The sequence below is a fragment of the Opisthorchis viverrini genome, assembly GCF_000715545.1.
Source record: "Opisthorchis viverrini unplaced genomic scaffold opera_v5_199, whole genome shotgun sequence".
Lineage (NCBI taxonomy): Eukaryota > Metazoa > Platyhelminthes > Trematoda > Opisthorchiida > Opisthorchiidae > Opisthorchis > Opisthorchis viverrini.
This window is the reverse complement of record NW_008751857.1, coordinates 25,703-41,608: the sequence shown is the minus strand read 5'-3', so window position 1 is coordinate 41,608 and position 15,906 is coordinate 25,703. Positions and strand designations below refer to the sequence as shown.

Sequence of the window (15,906 nt, the reverse complement as noted above, 5' to 3'; positions counted from 1 at the left end):
GCATGTTTCTCAAAACAAACAGTTACCGCTAAGCTTATACTGTTTTCCCCTGGTGCGAACCGGTTTCTAGGGTTAATGTCGTCGTAAACAATACAGGAGGGGTTCAGGAAAACTGGATGGTTGTTCGTTGGGTGCAGTGTGCTGTTTCTGTGAAATAGACCCTTGCGAGCAGTCCTGTGTAATTCTTAGCACCACAGCTATGATAGTGAGCATTTTTCAACATTTAGATTTCTAACCTGCGTAAAATCAAAGAAGATTTGAACTCGCGCATTAAACGGCTAACAGCGGATGAAATATCAAGATCGCAAGATGCCGGTAAAGAGAATGCACAACTTGCTGCTAAGTATGAGCTTGTCTCAAAGGAATTGGAGGAACAGAAACAACTACGCAAAACCGAAAGGTACGTTTGAATGTGTGCCTATGAATCTACGAATAATGAAAACGTTCATTAAAATAAATTGTTCCTTCCAACATAGGGAGAAAATTCAAACTGAGAATCACACATTGAGGAACACCTGTTCGGATTTGAAAGCGGAAAATCAGGAGGTGCGGGCCGAGCGAGATAGCCTGAAGAATCAGGTAATGGATATCTTCTCGTTTCCATGAAGACATACAATAAAACTCTTCATCAACTTTTCGAAAATTAATTTGATTAGGATACATGTCATTGGAGAGGCGACGTCAAACGTCTTTGTTTCCCTTTATAAGTGCTCCACAGTTTTATAGAAAATTGATGGTTTCGTGAATACGAAAGCAGTGACCACTCGCACACTGAAGCAGACTAATTCCGCATGAAGTTTGCAGCGTACTTCTTGTAGAAATTTAGTCTTTTCAATCATTGGTTTTGGACCTCTTATACAATAGCTCTAAAATAATCGCAATACATTTATGAGGGTTGGAGACACTATAAGATGTTAGTGGCGTTGTTGTTGTCAGTTTCTATGCAGATCGCCTGAATGAGTGTCTGGAGGTATAGGCACCTCGGAATGATTGTGGTTAGTTAGCACTAAGTCCCTTCCCCATCCACCTTTACTCTTTTTCTTACAATAAGGCTTTCAAATAAATCATGGTTGTACGGCAGTGAAGCACCGGTGTTGAACACTGATGTCATGCTGTCGATGATGATGAAGTGAGTTTTAATTCCAGTGACCAAACTACTCTGTTATTCTTACCGGAAGGAGAAACCAACCGGTCATTTCCGATAGTGAAGACAATGTTAGCAAGTCTTTCACTTATAGTTGTCTATGGTTCGTAGCATTTTTACTAACTACGGTCGATTCGGGAAATGACACCAGTTCTGATCTGAGTGATTGTAGTTAGTGACACACAACAAATCCTCATTTCATTTCAGAAATAACCCGTTAGATTTCTCAACAAGCCTAATCTACTTCCACTGGTAATGACTGTTCGTGGGACTTTCTGCCATAATACGGACAAATAAATATCAACGAGGATTGACTAACTCCTCTGAATACTGACGTACAAATTTTCGTTGTGGCCCCACCATATGTCGTGTGATAGCGAGTGATCAATCGGCTAAACGGTAATATTTCACAATGTAGATATTTGGCATCTTCTTAAGTTGCAAAATTTTGCTCCTGTATTCCTTAGTTGTTTGGCTATCAAGCTTGCTCATCCTAAACGAAAACCAAGTAGCAGTGATTTGCGGTTAAGAAAACTCGCAATGTATTGCTCCTTGTTATTGTTTCCATCAATCCGCGTGATGGACCGGCAGTTTAAAGCAGTGCTCAGTTGCTTCCGCAGAATCTCAGGTTGGTGGACATTTGACCTTATAACCATCATCCCAAAGTCCCGAACGGGAGCTGCGACTCTATTCCTTTCGACGTATTCTGTCAGTGATTGCAGGATGCTGATGAACTTTTCATCTATTTCCAAAGAAAAGCTCACAGAATTGACTACAGTACATTGTCACGAAGCCGCTAAACCCTAGCAGATTCCGGCTAGATTATTAACTAATTAGTTAACAGGAAATGTCAGCATCCGTTAGCTAATACCATTGCTCTGCGTGTGCAAGTGACGAAAAGCAAAATTTAACATGTCTTTCAGCTTCGGCTACTGAGGACGGAATACAATGCACTTCGCTCGGAGTTTGAGGAAGAACGTCAGCGCTCGGCGACGGCGGTACGTTCATCAACCGAAGCGGAACAACGCCTAACAAATCTAACCCATAAAACTCGAATCGAGCTGTCCAATCTGCGACTAGAGGCACAACAACAGCGAGCAGAAATTGAAAAACAAAGGGACGATTTTATTCTCAAGTGTCAGAGTAAGTAATCTGCCCACCCATTCTTCTCGAAAGTTCACACTTATAAATCTGTCAGTTGTAGTGCGGTTCTGTCGGCTGTTAACTGTTAGCCTAAAATACAAACGCACTAGGGACAATGCTAGGAGATGTGGCCTTTCAAGTGTTTTATCGTTGGCGACGCTGTCTCTCGTGGTGCAATTTTCCGGGAGCTTCTAACAAAGTACTCTCTGTGTACGAGAAACACTTCCAAGACTGCTGCTTATCCCGAAGGATTACCTCAGTAAATTTTCAACCGTAAACGAACTCATAATATTTTAGTGCTATTGGAACTTTTGTCAGATATAGAACGCACCGTGATATCAATTAACGAATATATTATATTGCATTTTCACTGACTTGAAAATACTTCAACGAGAACATGGAGGTCGTTTTTTGTTGATGTCGGCGCGTCTAAATTCCCTTAACCTTCTTGGATTCAGAAGTTTACAGCGAAATAGATTTAGACTGCTGTCCTATAAAAACGAAACACCAAACTCTCATCTCAGACCAAAGGTTTCTGACCGGCATCCCCAAAACTGCGGCGTGCACACACCTCACTCAGCCAGGCAATTTATCTTTGTCGTCTTTTTTTTACAAAGCCCCAACCTTCGGCTCTCTGAACAAAATAATTCTACCCATAATTTCTAAAAAGGATCAACCTTTTAACGAGAACCTAGCCCCATCTCCGGTCACCTGATGCTATTTAAGTGCTCCTGAGCTAACCCTTATAATTCTGTCGTAGTTCCGGGCGAAAAAAATTGGTTTTATGTCTGTCACTTTTTTCTGGGCATTTGGAGCTTTGTTTTTCGAAATCTTTGTGCTGCGTGGTGTGTAACGCATTTCAATCAATTGTATCGAATGCGCCCCCAGTTTGGTCACCATCTCAGTCCTGCTTCACTAAGATGAATACCTGAAGTTTCAGACATCCAAACTAATCCGGCGAAAGGGTAATGAAATCAACTGGTTGTGGTAGGATGTGTGTAAGGAATGATGTGAGCAGTCCTAGGTAGAGCATGATCCGGTAGCGTAGTTTAACTCGGTTTGGCGTGGATGAACCCAGTTCATTTAGCCTTATTCTAAGGGTGAAATTAGCCCAAGATAGCAGACACAACTGTCTGCCGCACGAACGCCATTGTTCTTTTTATGCCCGAGTGTTGGTATATGGAGGTCAAGTGTACCCTGCTTCATTACACGGACTTCTGCAGACAAGGAACTTTCACAGAAAAGAACTTTCACAGCAAAAGAAATTAGACAACCAAATCGCTTCTGGGAAAATATCTATTGGGCGAACTTTTTTCGAAAGTGGGAATGCTCATTTCACGTTGTACTAGAACTTTAAACCATCAGAATCTTTTTTCCTACATGAAATTCTGTTGTAATTTTGGGATGGTTTGTTCTTATCATAAACTATCAGGAAACTGTCAGATCCGTCTCTTACTATGAAGCCTTCCATCATCATCATTATCAGCTCTAATAACCGCGTAATTGTCCTACAGTAGCCCTAGCGGCCACAGTTTTGTCCACTGATGACTTGAGGAGGTGGGGCAGGTGGCTGCGCATTGGAGGCGGAACTGAAAAACTAGCGCGTAAATACAGCACTGTCGTGGACTGTTAGGTGGCGGAATTGGGAAGGGAGCTATGCAGTGAAGGCAATGCCTTGGAGTTTCCTAACGAACGAAGAATGCTTTGGTTGTATAATGGAATACTAGGACTCGTCAAAATCACTTGAATGTGTTCTCCAAAAGCATACAGCTTTTACTGCAGCTTTATCTGCAGGAAATATGCCATAGATACGGAATTTTGTGAAGCATTCTGTTGGGCCTTACTGAATGGTCATGCAACTCTGTATTGGTCCCTTGGTTTCCTGCTCCGCCCACTATGATGTGTCAAAAGGCACGGTAACTTCAGACAGCCTTTTTGGAGACAAAGGAAATTTATTATAGTTATTATAGGGTAACCACAGAATGTTCCACAGGGTCGTGCTAGAATCTCCGTAAGGGTGGGAGAAGCGTCAAGCTAAGATGCTCGATCCAGATCGGCTGGCATTCTAACCAATCAGGGCATGCTTTCGTTTGATCCGTATCCTGCACGTGACACATCCGTCCGAATGATATGATGCTCGGTTATTAAGGACCGCCGCCCTCCGGACACACTCTGCCCTCGGGCTGTTCCTGTTTTTGACACTATCATGATATCTCACGCAACTGAAGAGATCCAGGTGGTTTCCAAATGTAGTGGTTTAGTTCAGGACGACATCCTCTTAGAGAGTGGCGGCGGGTTCCTTCGATACCAAATTCCCATGATTGAATATGCTACACTCAGAGAACCATACAAGGGAGCTCGGTCGGTCGAAAATCAACCCGTGTACAATAATTGCTGACGAATTACCGATATAGTCCGAGTTTTGAGATAGGTAATGAGTGAACCAACGAGATAGGCAAAAATTTACAGTCTGTGTCGAATTTTAGCCAGCAAGACACATATAGTACGATGTAGACCGGTGTACGACCTAGATGTTTAGATGGTCGTTAACTGAACAATGTTCGAAAGTATTTTCTCACTTCTGATATAACGTTACAAAACAACCTAATACAGTAAGATTGATTGCATGGCTGAGCAATTTATTTGCAAACTCTTCACCTCCCAGCGATGTGATATAGCTAACGAACAAACGGAAACCAGTAAGGGTAATGTAAACTTATCCTTCATTTCATCCGAATGCAAGCATCTTGAAACCCATTACGTTTTAGCTTGTTTTATTTGATCGGTTCCACGGTTAGTCGCTCTAAATTAAAATGAATCACTGTAAGTTTAAAGAAGGAATTTCTCCTCGATAGTTTTCGTAGTCCAAATTTCTCTTTGCGACCCTGATCGCATAATGCACCAAGTATTTCAGTGCATTCAAATGCGACGCAATCATTTCAGACGGTACTGAACCAAGCAACCAATGCGGAGCGAATTTAGTTGACTCAATAAGTAGTATCGGTATTTTCTAATCACAAACTAGTTTAGTGATCGTAGTGGGGAACTTGACCGGACTGGCAACTAAAGCCTCCAATTTTTCAGCTGATTAGTAACCGAAGAACGGAAAAACTACTATTTGAAGCGCCCAAACCATATTCCTAGTCTTATTCACTGCAGCAGTGCACCAATCTTCAAGACCGCCCACCAGCTGCCGTGCTATCAAGCTCATACAAACCAGAACTCATGTATGGCCAATGCCTGTACACACATGATCGCCACTATCATATTTTCCTCGAGAGCTTTCACTCCCGAACTCGGGCCTTGTTTAGGCTAACTACTTCATGGTATTTTAATCTTTCAGCTGAATAAAATGAGTATGGAATAAATTTCACTTCACACAAAGTGACAGCCGTTTGTAGTGCTGTATCGTTTGTATTGCCATATCGATCTAGACAAACGTAGCGCTCAGCCCAGTTCTTTTGTGATATCTTTTTCTGCTTATTGTGAGTGATGACCGCTTTACTGAACACAATTTCAAAACCAGTGACTTCTGTTACAGGAGGTTTTTCTGGGGACTGCAGCACTTCCAGCTACCACCTGTTATCCGAGACGGGCCATATCAATGATTAGATACATTGTCAGACATGGTCCAATTCCGCCACTTAACAGTCCGCTGACAGTGCAGTATTTACACACCAATTTATCAGCTCCCGCCTCCAATGCCCACCCATCTACCCCAACTTCCTCAAGTCATCGGTGAACGAAAGTGTGGCCGCTAGGGTTACTGTGCGACAAGTACACGACTATTACAGCTGACAATGATGGCAATGATGATGATGAAAAGACAAGCACGCTAGCGAAATTAGCGTATCCCGATGACGACCTCATGATTCAGGATGTGAACCGTAGGAATGAGGAGTGTTTCGGTAACAGAGCTTTGTCACATCTATCAGTGAGTTGTGTGGTCTTTGATCCAAATATCAGCTGAGTGGTACAATATGCAAAACAGACTGTTATGGTCTTTTGAGCGTACATTTTGGCTGTCTTTAATTGTAGGGAATTCAAAAAAGTTTTCGAGTTATTTTCAATCAACTTTAGAACTAGAGTTAAACAGTCAGTATCTTATGCCTTCGCTCCTCCGTGTCGGTGCTATTACTTAAGTAGAATTCAGAAGCATGAAAAATAAAATAAGGCTTTGGTGTGAAAGTTTTCCCGGTATTCTGGAAGCAAATACGGGTTTGATTAGAATGCCAGTGTGACTATTGTGTATTGCTACAGTGTACACTAGTTTCTTACTTGCTCGACATTTTCACTTTAGCTCTTGAACGTGACCTTCAGCTAATGGGCGACCGATGTCAACAGGTGGAGTCGTCTTCAGCAAAACGAGAACTGGAAGCCACCGAGCGCGAAACTGCTGTTCGAGAAGAACTAGGCACCGAAATCATAAGGTTGGAGGCTAAAGTATCACAACTGACCCAGCAGCTGCGAATAACACAACATGCTCTGAATTCTGAAGAAACTGCTCAGAAGTCGATCAAACCAAAGGTACTGTTTTGGTTAAGATTTTGACAGGTTGGTAGCTGTATTGTTTGTCGAAAACTAGCCTTCCCGTTGACTGACAGTACGGATTTGTGCAATAAACTTTGATAGGAACATCATAGAAAGAAATGTACACCTCAGTTTCCCGGTTCAACGATAGTTGCTCAAGCAGCTGAGTTATAGCAGGAGATCGCGCAACGTCGAAAAGCTCTTCCTTTGGATATTAGAATGTGAAATCACACCCCTACTTGATGACATGAGTGAAACTCCGGAGCTATTTATCTGTAGCGAAAGGTGGCACCGTGAAAAGCAAGACTAGGAATCCGCAATGCACTTCTCACAAGGTTACTGAAAATTCTTCGACAGCTCACGACCGGTTTCGCCCTTCTTGGAGCTCATCAGGTAGCGCAGTCTCCGAGTTTCCTTCAACCTCATGTTCTACTTGAAAACAAATTGCGCGAAATTAGCGAAATACACTCATCCACAAACAAACTTGGTTTTGCGAGAGACTCACATGGAACCCAGCTGATGTTTCCAGGCGACTGAATGTGCTGCACTAGACCGCCTCATGTTTCAGTCTACGATATTCGAGATATCGCGATACATGTATATTCGTAATAAACTGGAAACATCACAAACGGGAGATTCATCAGGGTTCAAGGTGAGTTTTTCCCAAGACCAAATTTGTTCACAAAGGAGTGCATTTCGCTTGGACCAGGAAACTTTCGACGGGCAATATCCTGAACCTAGTTGACAACTTAAACTTGTTGAAATTTAATGCACTGCTGAAAACCTTCAGTGAAAGTTCCATTTTAGTCCAATTGCTTTTGGTGGGATGTTGAAAGTAGATAGGTAATTTTTACCGCAACCTACTTTCTGAAGTACTTTAATAAGTCAACTTCCTTGCCGAACTACCAAGATGGACTACCAAGATGAGCTGACTCCTTTGCTACACTCTTGAAAAACTCAAATGTGTGTACACTGCTCTGCATTGTGTGGCCAGTGTGGCCAATCACAGTTATCTGTGAGATACTGCATATTTGGCACAAGCTCGTGTCCATCAGTTATGGCCTCAGTCGAGAGGATTTCAGTGAACTTCCTGACACCACAAGAAACAAGTTTTTATTCCAGACTGAGAATTCTGTCCAGGTAATTTGCTGGAGACATTACCGTCGATAAAACGTATATGGAGATTTTCATTTAGGGGCTGGATACTCTGTGTCTGACAGGTCGACTGCATGAAGAGTGGACGGAGACACACTTTCATCAAGAAGAAAAGACCACGTGCGGTGGTCAAAAGGCTGGACTGTTCTAGTCGATACATTCGAGTTGCGATTCTCTCGGTATTCATTAACAACTCATACAGTCCAAAATCTAAATTCTACAAACTCAGTTCGACGATAACCTAGCCCTCTGGAGAGACCACTCTCAAAAGAGATCACATAAATCTCGTTTTAACAATAAATTCCATTCCACATACAATCCGTTCCCTCCATAGGCAGACGGCCTCCTTACAGAGAGTATAACTGCTGTTACTGCTTCTTAAATGAGATACCAATGAGTATTCTATCCGTTCGGCTTTGTTCTGAGCTGATTCGTGTGGTCGAAGTCTTTGGGCGCAGTGTTTCCATGGTATGTGACTAGTAGAAAAACTCATGTGTCGGTCCTTCGGCTGAATGCTTACAGTTCTCTCCTAACCATAGGATGATGAAGAAAGCTTACGAATGAGACGTGAACTTGACGAATTAAACGGACGTTTGATACAGGTGCAAGAATGCAACCGTCGGTTGGCGGAGAAACTTGAAAATTCCATCGCAAAGGTATGCTAGTGTTTATCAGCTTTGCATCTAATTTCCGATATGAAAACTGAAAGCATTTATATCCTTGTTCTTTTGCAGTTTGTTATAGCGTGATGTGGTCCGAAAACAACCGTTATTGAGATTTGACCGTCATCGTTTGTCGCAGTGGGGTTTCATATGAAGAACAGATTCATAGAGTTCATTAAAGAACACGAAATATCCTGTGTTTTCGAAAAAAATTGATTTTCCCCGTGTTTTGATGTTGTCGTCAGTAGTGTGACCTTTTGTCTTTCTTCTGTCAGCATTTCACAACCTGATCAGCCGATGAACTATACAAGCGCAATAGCATCAAGGAATAACACGATCCTCATTGTGTCCAAGAAACTTATGCCCACTCCATAGGAACTCAGCTGTCACGTACTTTTCAAGAAAACGACTTTCATGCTTCTGTACAGTAGAGTCTGAGCTAATCGCTCCAATCCACGAAGGCTTCAGCTATTTGAAATTGCTATCTTGAGACAATTCATCGAAAAGTTTAGTCCATCTGGTGTCATAATCACACATCAAGTAAACCATAGAAGTTTGGCAACTCGCGCTTAGAATCAAACAACACCCAAGCAACAACGAACCAGATTATGAGGGATATCAGAATTGTAATGTACGTAGACAAACTAAAAATTTCATTGGTGACTCCTGGATTATTGGACACTTGTCTCAATATTCCAGGGCTTTTGCGTAAAGTTGCTCAAAGCTAGCCGACCAGTTGAGTCGGTTGGACTGCCAAAAGAGTTTGTTATGGATACGTCAACCGATGAATCACCTTCCTCCTTTTGTAGTTTCATCCTATTCGGTGACTGATCTAAAAAGTTGGCTTGACATTCGTTACGAAGGCTTACATTGCCACATTGCACGTAGCACCAACACACATGCACCGTGGATTTCATGAACAGTTTTGTCCCATCTTGTGCGCTGCTACCACAAACCCGTAGATTTAAAACATGTAACTCTGTACCTGCCGTTTGCCACTTAAAGCCCTCAGGTTTTTAGCGACCCCCTTGAACTGCTTACTTAAGGGATTACTGGAGAGTCAAAAATCTGATATAGTAAATAATCTGGTTTCACTTTTTCGGCGGTTTGACTCGGTATTATATGCGGACCTGATTCCCTTCTATTTCCAAGTCTGTTCCAACCGGCAAGGAAGACAGGCAGCTGAACGCGATGCAGCTTTCGATAAAGGATGCTGAAAACCGACAGCTACGAGACACCAATCAGGAACTGCAGCAGCAGCTCGCATCTGTGAGAAGCAGCTTCAAACACTATATGGAGGGAGCCAGCCAGGCGAGTGTATAGTTAATTCCACTTCTTGACGGTGCCTAGGGCACATGATCTGAAACTGCATAAAAGATGGCTCACTTGCTTTACTTCTAGTTGACCTACACTATTCAGAAAATGCCCACATTTTGGCCCACATCTGCGGTGATGGGCAGCTTATACGTCAAAGCTAGAAGGCATTCATGAATTTTCTCAGTCCGATTCAAACAGTTTCAGTTGTGCTCAGGAAACTTCAGTTTCCACTGAATGCGTTGTAATGTGCAGACTTTTGGAAACTGTAAAACCTAAGGTTCCGTAGAAGAGAAAGATGGAGAAAACATACTGTGCTATACCATACAACACTATACTGCACCACAAGTAGAAATGTGTTAAGCTCCATGTTAGGAAAGGACCAAAAATTGCTCAGTCCAGTGAAAGTGAAGACCAGTTTTTTGTGCACCTTTACAGAAAAAACGAACGTTGCAAGAACGTATAAAGCAGATGAAAAAAGAGACTCAGTTGCAACAACTTGAGCTTGAGAAACTGCGCGCTGAAAATGATCTGTTACGGTAAGTTTTGGTCCCCTTATCCTAAGATGGGTGCCAAATATGAACTATACTGAGATTCCAAAGTGATGCAAGCCGAGCTTAGAATGATACCAGCCTCTTTTAGCCCTTGTCTCTCAGAAAAAGCAAATAATCGGAAATTCATTACCAAACGATTCGACCGTCTTTCCGAGACCACACAAAGGATGGATGCGTCTGCGTGTACGCACCGTGCTTCAGATGACTGAGCAACACGAACTGAGATTTTTAGCCTTAATGTTTTTCGCAGTCAGTAAACATCAACATCGTAATTCATTTATTGTGTGCAAACGTCCAAGTGTGCACTCAAAATACCTTCAGAGAATAAGCAGATCCTGCTCCCAGGTCACTTAATGTCGCCCACCTCATCCCAGTACCACAAGACTGAAATCTGCTTATTGATTCTATAAAAATGTTGTGATTCTCAATGCAGAATTTCCCCAGCGAAAGACGTAAATATACTGCTGTAGAAAACATAACTGGACAGAAGTTCTCGGGAGTAAACGCGTTTCTGGATGATCACGAACATTTGACTTACACCTAGTTTGTCGCATTTTAGGCAAGATCTACGTTCCATCGCGTTTACTTCAGTTTTATGGGGTTCCAAATCGAATAGAACGGGTGATCGTGTGCTGATCCCCCAAATTGGCCTCAATGTTAGGGCATGGTGCCCAGAGTGCATAGTTTAATACAAGCACGCTACAGTCGTCTGACTTCGGTGTGATCGTGTTGAGGAAGTACTTGTGTAAATAAGATAGAAGATTGAAAACATGAAGTAGGCTGCATTTTCGCTCCCCAGAAAGCACACACCATAAGTAAGTGCAGTTGCCTAACGACAGTTTGTGAAAGTTAGCGGACTGCCACATATAAGCCCAGAAAAATGGCTTTACTGCACGATGGCGATGACATTCTGCTCTGTGCCTCCCTAAGCCAGTAAATAATCTGCAGCCACTAGCGTATTTCTCTCATGAAAGAGCCAGAAATAATCATAGCGGCAACACAGAACATAACCCCAAAGCCTACTTTTTCAAGAGTCTCGCCATGAGGGTACACCAAGTAAGGTAATTTGAGAAGGGGTGTAAACTTGGAGTTCCAGCTGGTTGCTGATGGCAGCGCCTCATACACATAGATCACCACTTTCATAGGTGAGTACTTTTATTAAGTCCGATTATATCTAACAAACGCGATGAAGTGCACACAGCGTGAACGAAGGATGATGGCAACAAAAAGAGCAAATATCCACTGGCCATTCAATTGTGCATTCATCCGTATAGATACTTTTCTTTTGAACATCTGATTCAAAGTGAATGGCGCAGCCCATCAGGGTTGGTAAAACAAGCAAATTTCACTCTGAAGTGCCATACTATTTTGTATAAACAGTCCGAGAGGTGAGTGAAAAGGACCAAACCCCTGCCCCTTAGTTGGGTTAATTTCTCTAGAATAAACGACTTTGTGGTTCATTAAGTTAGAACCAACCTACGAAGGTAGTCTATTTGAAATGTCTCTCTCGTGGTCGGAACTCTGTGCGATGACTCAGTACATTGCTTGACGAATAGCTGCAATGAATAGCATCCCAGCAAGATGCTCATTGTGCTAAGGTTTCTTAAAACACAAAGATAATCATTGGAGTCTTCACAGATGGGAGGGGATGGGGTGATTATTCTTCACTTTACAGTTAACGGACGTAGTTGGTTCCCAAAACATCTTTTCAGTTGGCCATTAGAAATTGACCGGAGGGGGGAAGCAACACTGGATTTGCTACAACTCAATAGGGGCTGCATAGTTCCATTTTGATATAACCCTCATGTAATAGTCCTGATCGATAATGGGCAGATCTTCTGGAGAATTGAGGCAATATTGTGGGTTACTGCTTGGTGAAGATACGTAGTTCCGATAACTTGTGAGATACACTTCATGAAGCTGACTTAAAGTTGCCTAACGAGAGACGAAACTGTCTTGAACCTGCCCGATTGCACTATAATTCTTCCTGGATGACGTTGATTGAAAATGAATAGAAAAAAGGCTTCCAGGAAATCTTTCATTGCATTCACTTAAGAAGTGTTTTCGTTTCTATATCTATCAACATTTACAAGCAGACCATCACTGACTTTGTACACCCAAGTCAAGCCACAGTGTTGTTATACATCAAATATGGCTACAGTGCTAACTTCCCAATGCGTGTATATCACACTTTGTCAACCAGTTATTACATATAACAAGCATTTTTATTTCACATTTGCAGTCCTTTAGTTATTTCACCAGATCAGAAGATCAAGGTAGCTTCAGAAAACCAATACTAATTTCCCGCATCTATGTTGTGGCAAATATTTGTCGTTCACTACGGTACCTCACAAATCAGTTACTAATTTACCCGTGTTGTCTGGTTGAGTGTTGTACCCACACATGAGGTAGAGCTGACCGTTGTTGTCGCTGATTTATTTTCTGAATGATAGCATTCTTGGTCTGGTGTTTATTCACTCTGCTTAATTGATGAATTACAATAGACTTAATCGAGTAAGTCTTCTTGAGTAGGCTGGTGCACTAGCACCTGAATTCAAAGCCATTTCACTGAAAAATGAGTCGTGTACCCAACGTGTGAAAATTTGACCCTTCAACTTCTAACCAAGAAAATGTAGGATAATAGCCGAACGGATGTGCAAATCTGATATTCTCAAAATGAACTACCAGAATCCACTAAAACCAGCTCCACGAGGCAAGCCTGTTCAGGAATTTCAAAATTATTCCCTTGAGACGTCTCTTTGGAGTCAACCAACAAAGAAGCCTTCTGTCTATATTCTGTAAGCGGCTAAATAAAATCCACTTATCTGCGGATGTAAGAGTGCAACAGAATTCATCAAACCTTTCTCATGGTATTCCTTCCCCATCTTTCGGGTTATGGCTAAGTAAAAGCTAGACAACTCGTAAGTAGCACTGACGCCACCAGTACATCCGATCATGGCTACAACACGAGCCAAACTCTACTAGCGCAGAACAAAACAAGAATATGACCTTTGGGGAAAAACTTTTATCTCCTCAGCCAAATATGATTCAGAGGTGTAGAAGGGTCACATATAGATTTTATGGATAGCCCTGGAAGATTCGAAATAGCACACACAAACCCGTAACAAAGCACGGCCATTATGGCAACTCCGTGATGCGAAAGGAAACGATACGAAACTTGCATATTTAAACACTGAGAGTGGGAGTTGTGTGTATTCTTTGGCAATGCCAACATCCACAACAGACCAAGTAATAGAGAGCAAATGGGTTCATGAGGGTGACTGATGATATAACAGCAAAAATGCTGTCTTGACTTAAAATTTCTTGGTAGTGAGGGGATGTTGGAATTTTCGACTGCGATTCTGTCCTGTCAGTAAGGTCAATATATGCGGAGAAACCAAGAAGCACTGTATTGGGAATCAGTAACAGTGAGTATCTCACGAAACCCCAGTGTGCTTCCAACCGTCGGCCTCCAGACTAGTAGTTTGAACACTTAATCGTCCGGCCACGAGTAGCTGATCAACAAGGTGATTAAGTTGCACTTAGACGGGATATGGCGAGATACTCTTTCGTGCAAAGAATCTACATAACGTAGTTTCGTTTTAGTTGTTGACGTGCATATTTCGGATGATTTTCAATAAGAATGAAACGGCTGAACATTGCTTCAGCGTAGATTGACTTTGCTTTCAGGATGGAATCTCGAATAAAAATACCTAAAGCCCCTTACTACCAATAATCTATGAGTAACTCAGAGAAAGAATAATTCCACAAGTTGGGCAAAACCTCCGTCTGAGAAGTCGTCACACGAAGAGCCAGACAACGCATGATATGGGTTCCGTGATTAAAGGATGAGTGGTCTCATATACTAACTGAATGCGACTTAATTGCATTGCAGAACAGCAGCTCGTTGTCAAATGTTTATTTGTTCAAAAACGACTATCTGGGGGAGGGGGTGGCATGGGTTCAAAAGTTTCCTAATTGTGTCAGATGGTGATTTCTAGTAAAGATGAAACAGCTGTACAGATCTTCTGAGCTCCTCAGCAAACACTATCTCCACTAAATCATCATCATCATTGTCAGCTGTAATAACCGCGTACTTGTCGTACAGTGGTTGTAGCTGCCACAATTTCGTTCGCTGATGATTTGGGGAGGTAGGGTAGGTAGATGCACATTGGAGGCAGCAGCTGATTAGTGCGTAAATACAGCACTGTAGGTGGACTGTTAAGTGGGGGAATTGGAAATGGAGCTATGCCTTGAAGACAATGGCTTGGATGCATGAGCGCCATTGAGGGCGGGACTGGGTCATGTCTGACAATGTCTCTAACCATTAATATGGCTCGACTAGGGGTCCCCATTCAGGAAGACGACAATGACCAGCGCAGGTGGTCATGACTTTCATACTTTGCTGCCAAGTCACTGATCACCTTGGGCTCGTTTCCGCCCTTCATGTGGTTGTGCGAAAAGAGTCCTTCGGTGAAGTCGGTCGACTGGCATACGCAACACTTGGTCCAACCAGCGCAACCTATGCAGTGTGATCAGTTCATCTATCGAGGGTGAGTTAATTCTCCCGAATACCATTCAACGTACTTCAGCATTACTGATCCGGTGTTCCCACCAGATCCGTACAATGCTCCGAAGACATCGATGGTCAAACACCAAAAGTCTTTTGACGTCCTCGGCGAGCAGCGGCCAGTTTTCTGATCCATACGGTAATACGGAGCGCGCTGCAGCATTGTAAACTCGAACCTTAAAGTACGAAGCCTCAGTGAAAACACTGCTGAACGGGAAACTAATTTATCAAAACCTTCAAGTTAATTATTTTCAATCCAAACTCTAGCCGAGAAAACTACGACTCTTGTAGACTGGGTAAACTACAGAATGTGCCAAGCCAGAAAATCCGTTTTATATAGCGCGACATTCAACACTAATGCTAGTAAAGTGAGTTGTTTGAATTGTCCGTCGAATCATTGACCTTGGTCAATGGAAGAGATGATTCTGTCCACTGTTTATTAGCTGAAGTGAAGCAGCCGTTCCAATAAACATGAAAGTAATTTTCGGGGCTGTTTCCTCGGGAGAGGAAACACCCTACAGCAGAAGTCCTGATTTTTTCGTGAGAGACAAGCTGCCAATTCCACGTGAATCCATTACTGTACGGAAACATCCTTCTGGAGGAGTGACCCTCGACTGAGTGACCCACAACACAGTTAACTATCAGCCACATCGTTCCATACGTGAAGAGACAACAAATTAGAAGCCAAATGACTCTTTATTATCTAATGCTCCATCCGGAGGTACTATCTATTTGTTCTGCACGACATCTTCAAAATTTTCAGAATCTACTTTGTGACTAACAACTTGTCGGAGAAGGAATAATAAGCTCTCCATAATTCATAATTCATCAGAC

The 15,906-nt window shown here is 42.4% G+C and overlaps 1 protein-coding gene across 1 annotated transcript in view; it reads left to right on the top strand.

The window, feature by feature from the left end:
* The window catches only part of T265_08081 (hypothetical protein), a gene marked incomplete at both ends in the record, with an annotated part of 29,563 nt that overhangs the window by 12,618 nt on the left and 1,039 nt on the right, over positions 1–15,906 (top strand). Inside the window, 7 exons of the mRNA XM_009173780.1 lie at positions 228–400; positions 477–579; positions 2,068–2,287; positions 6,588–6,814; positions 8,512–8,628; positions 9,787–9,903; positions 10,387–10,487. Coding sequence (XP_009172044.1) covers positions 228–400; positions 477–579; positions 2,068–2,287; positions 6,588–6,814; positions 8,512–8,628; positions 9,787–9,903; positions 10,387–10,487 — 1,058 coding nt within the window. The remainder of the gene's footprint in view (positions 1–227; positions 401–476; positions 580–2,067; positions 2,288–6,587; positions 6,815–8,511; positions 8,629–9,786; positions 9,904–10,386; positions 10,488–15,906) is intronic.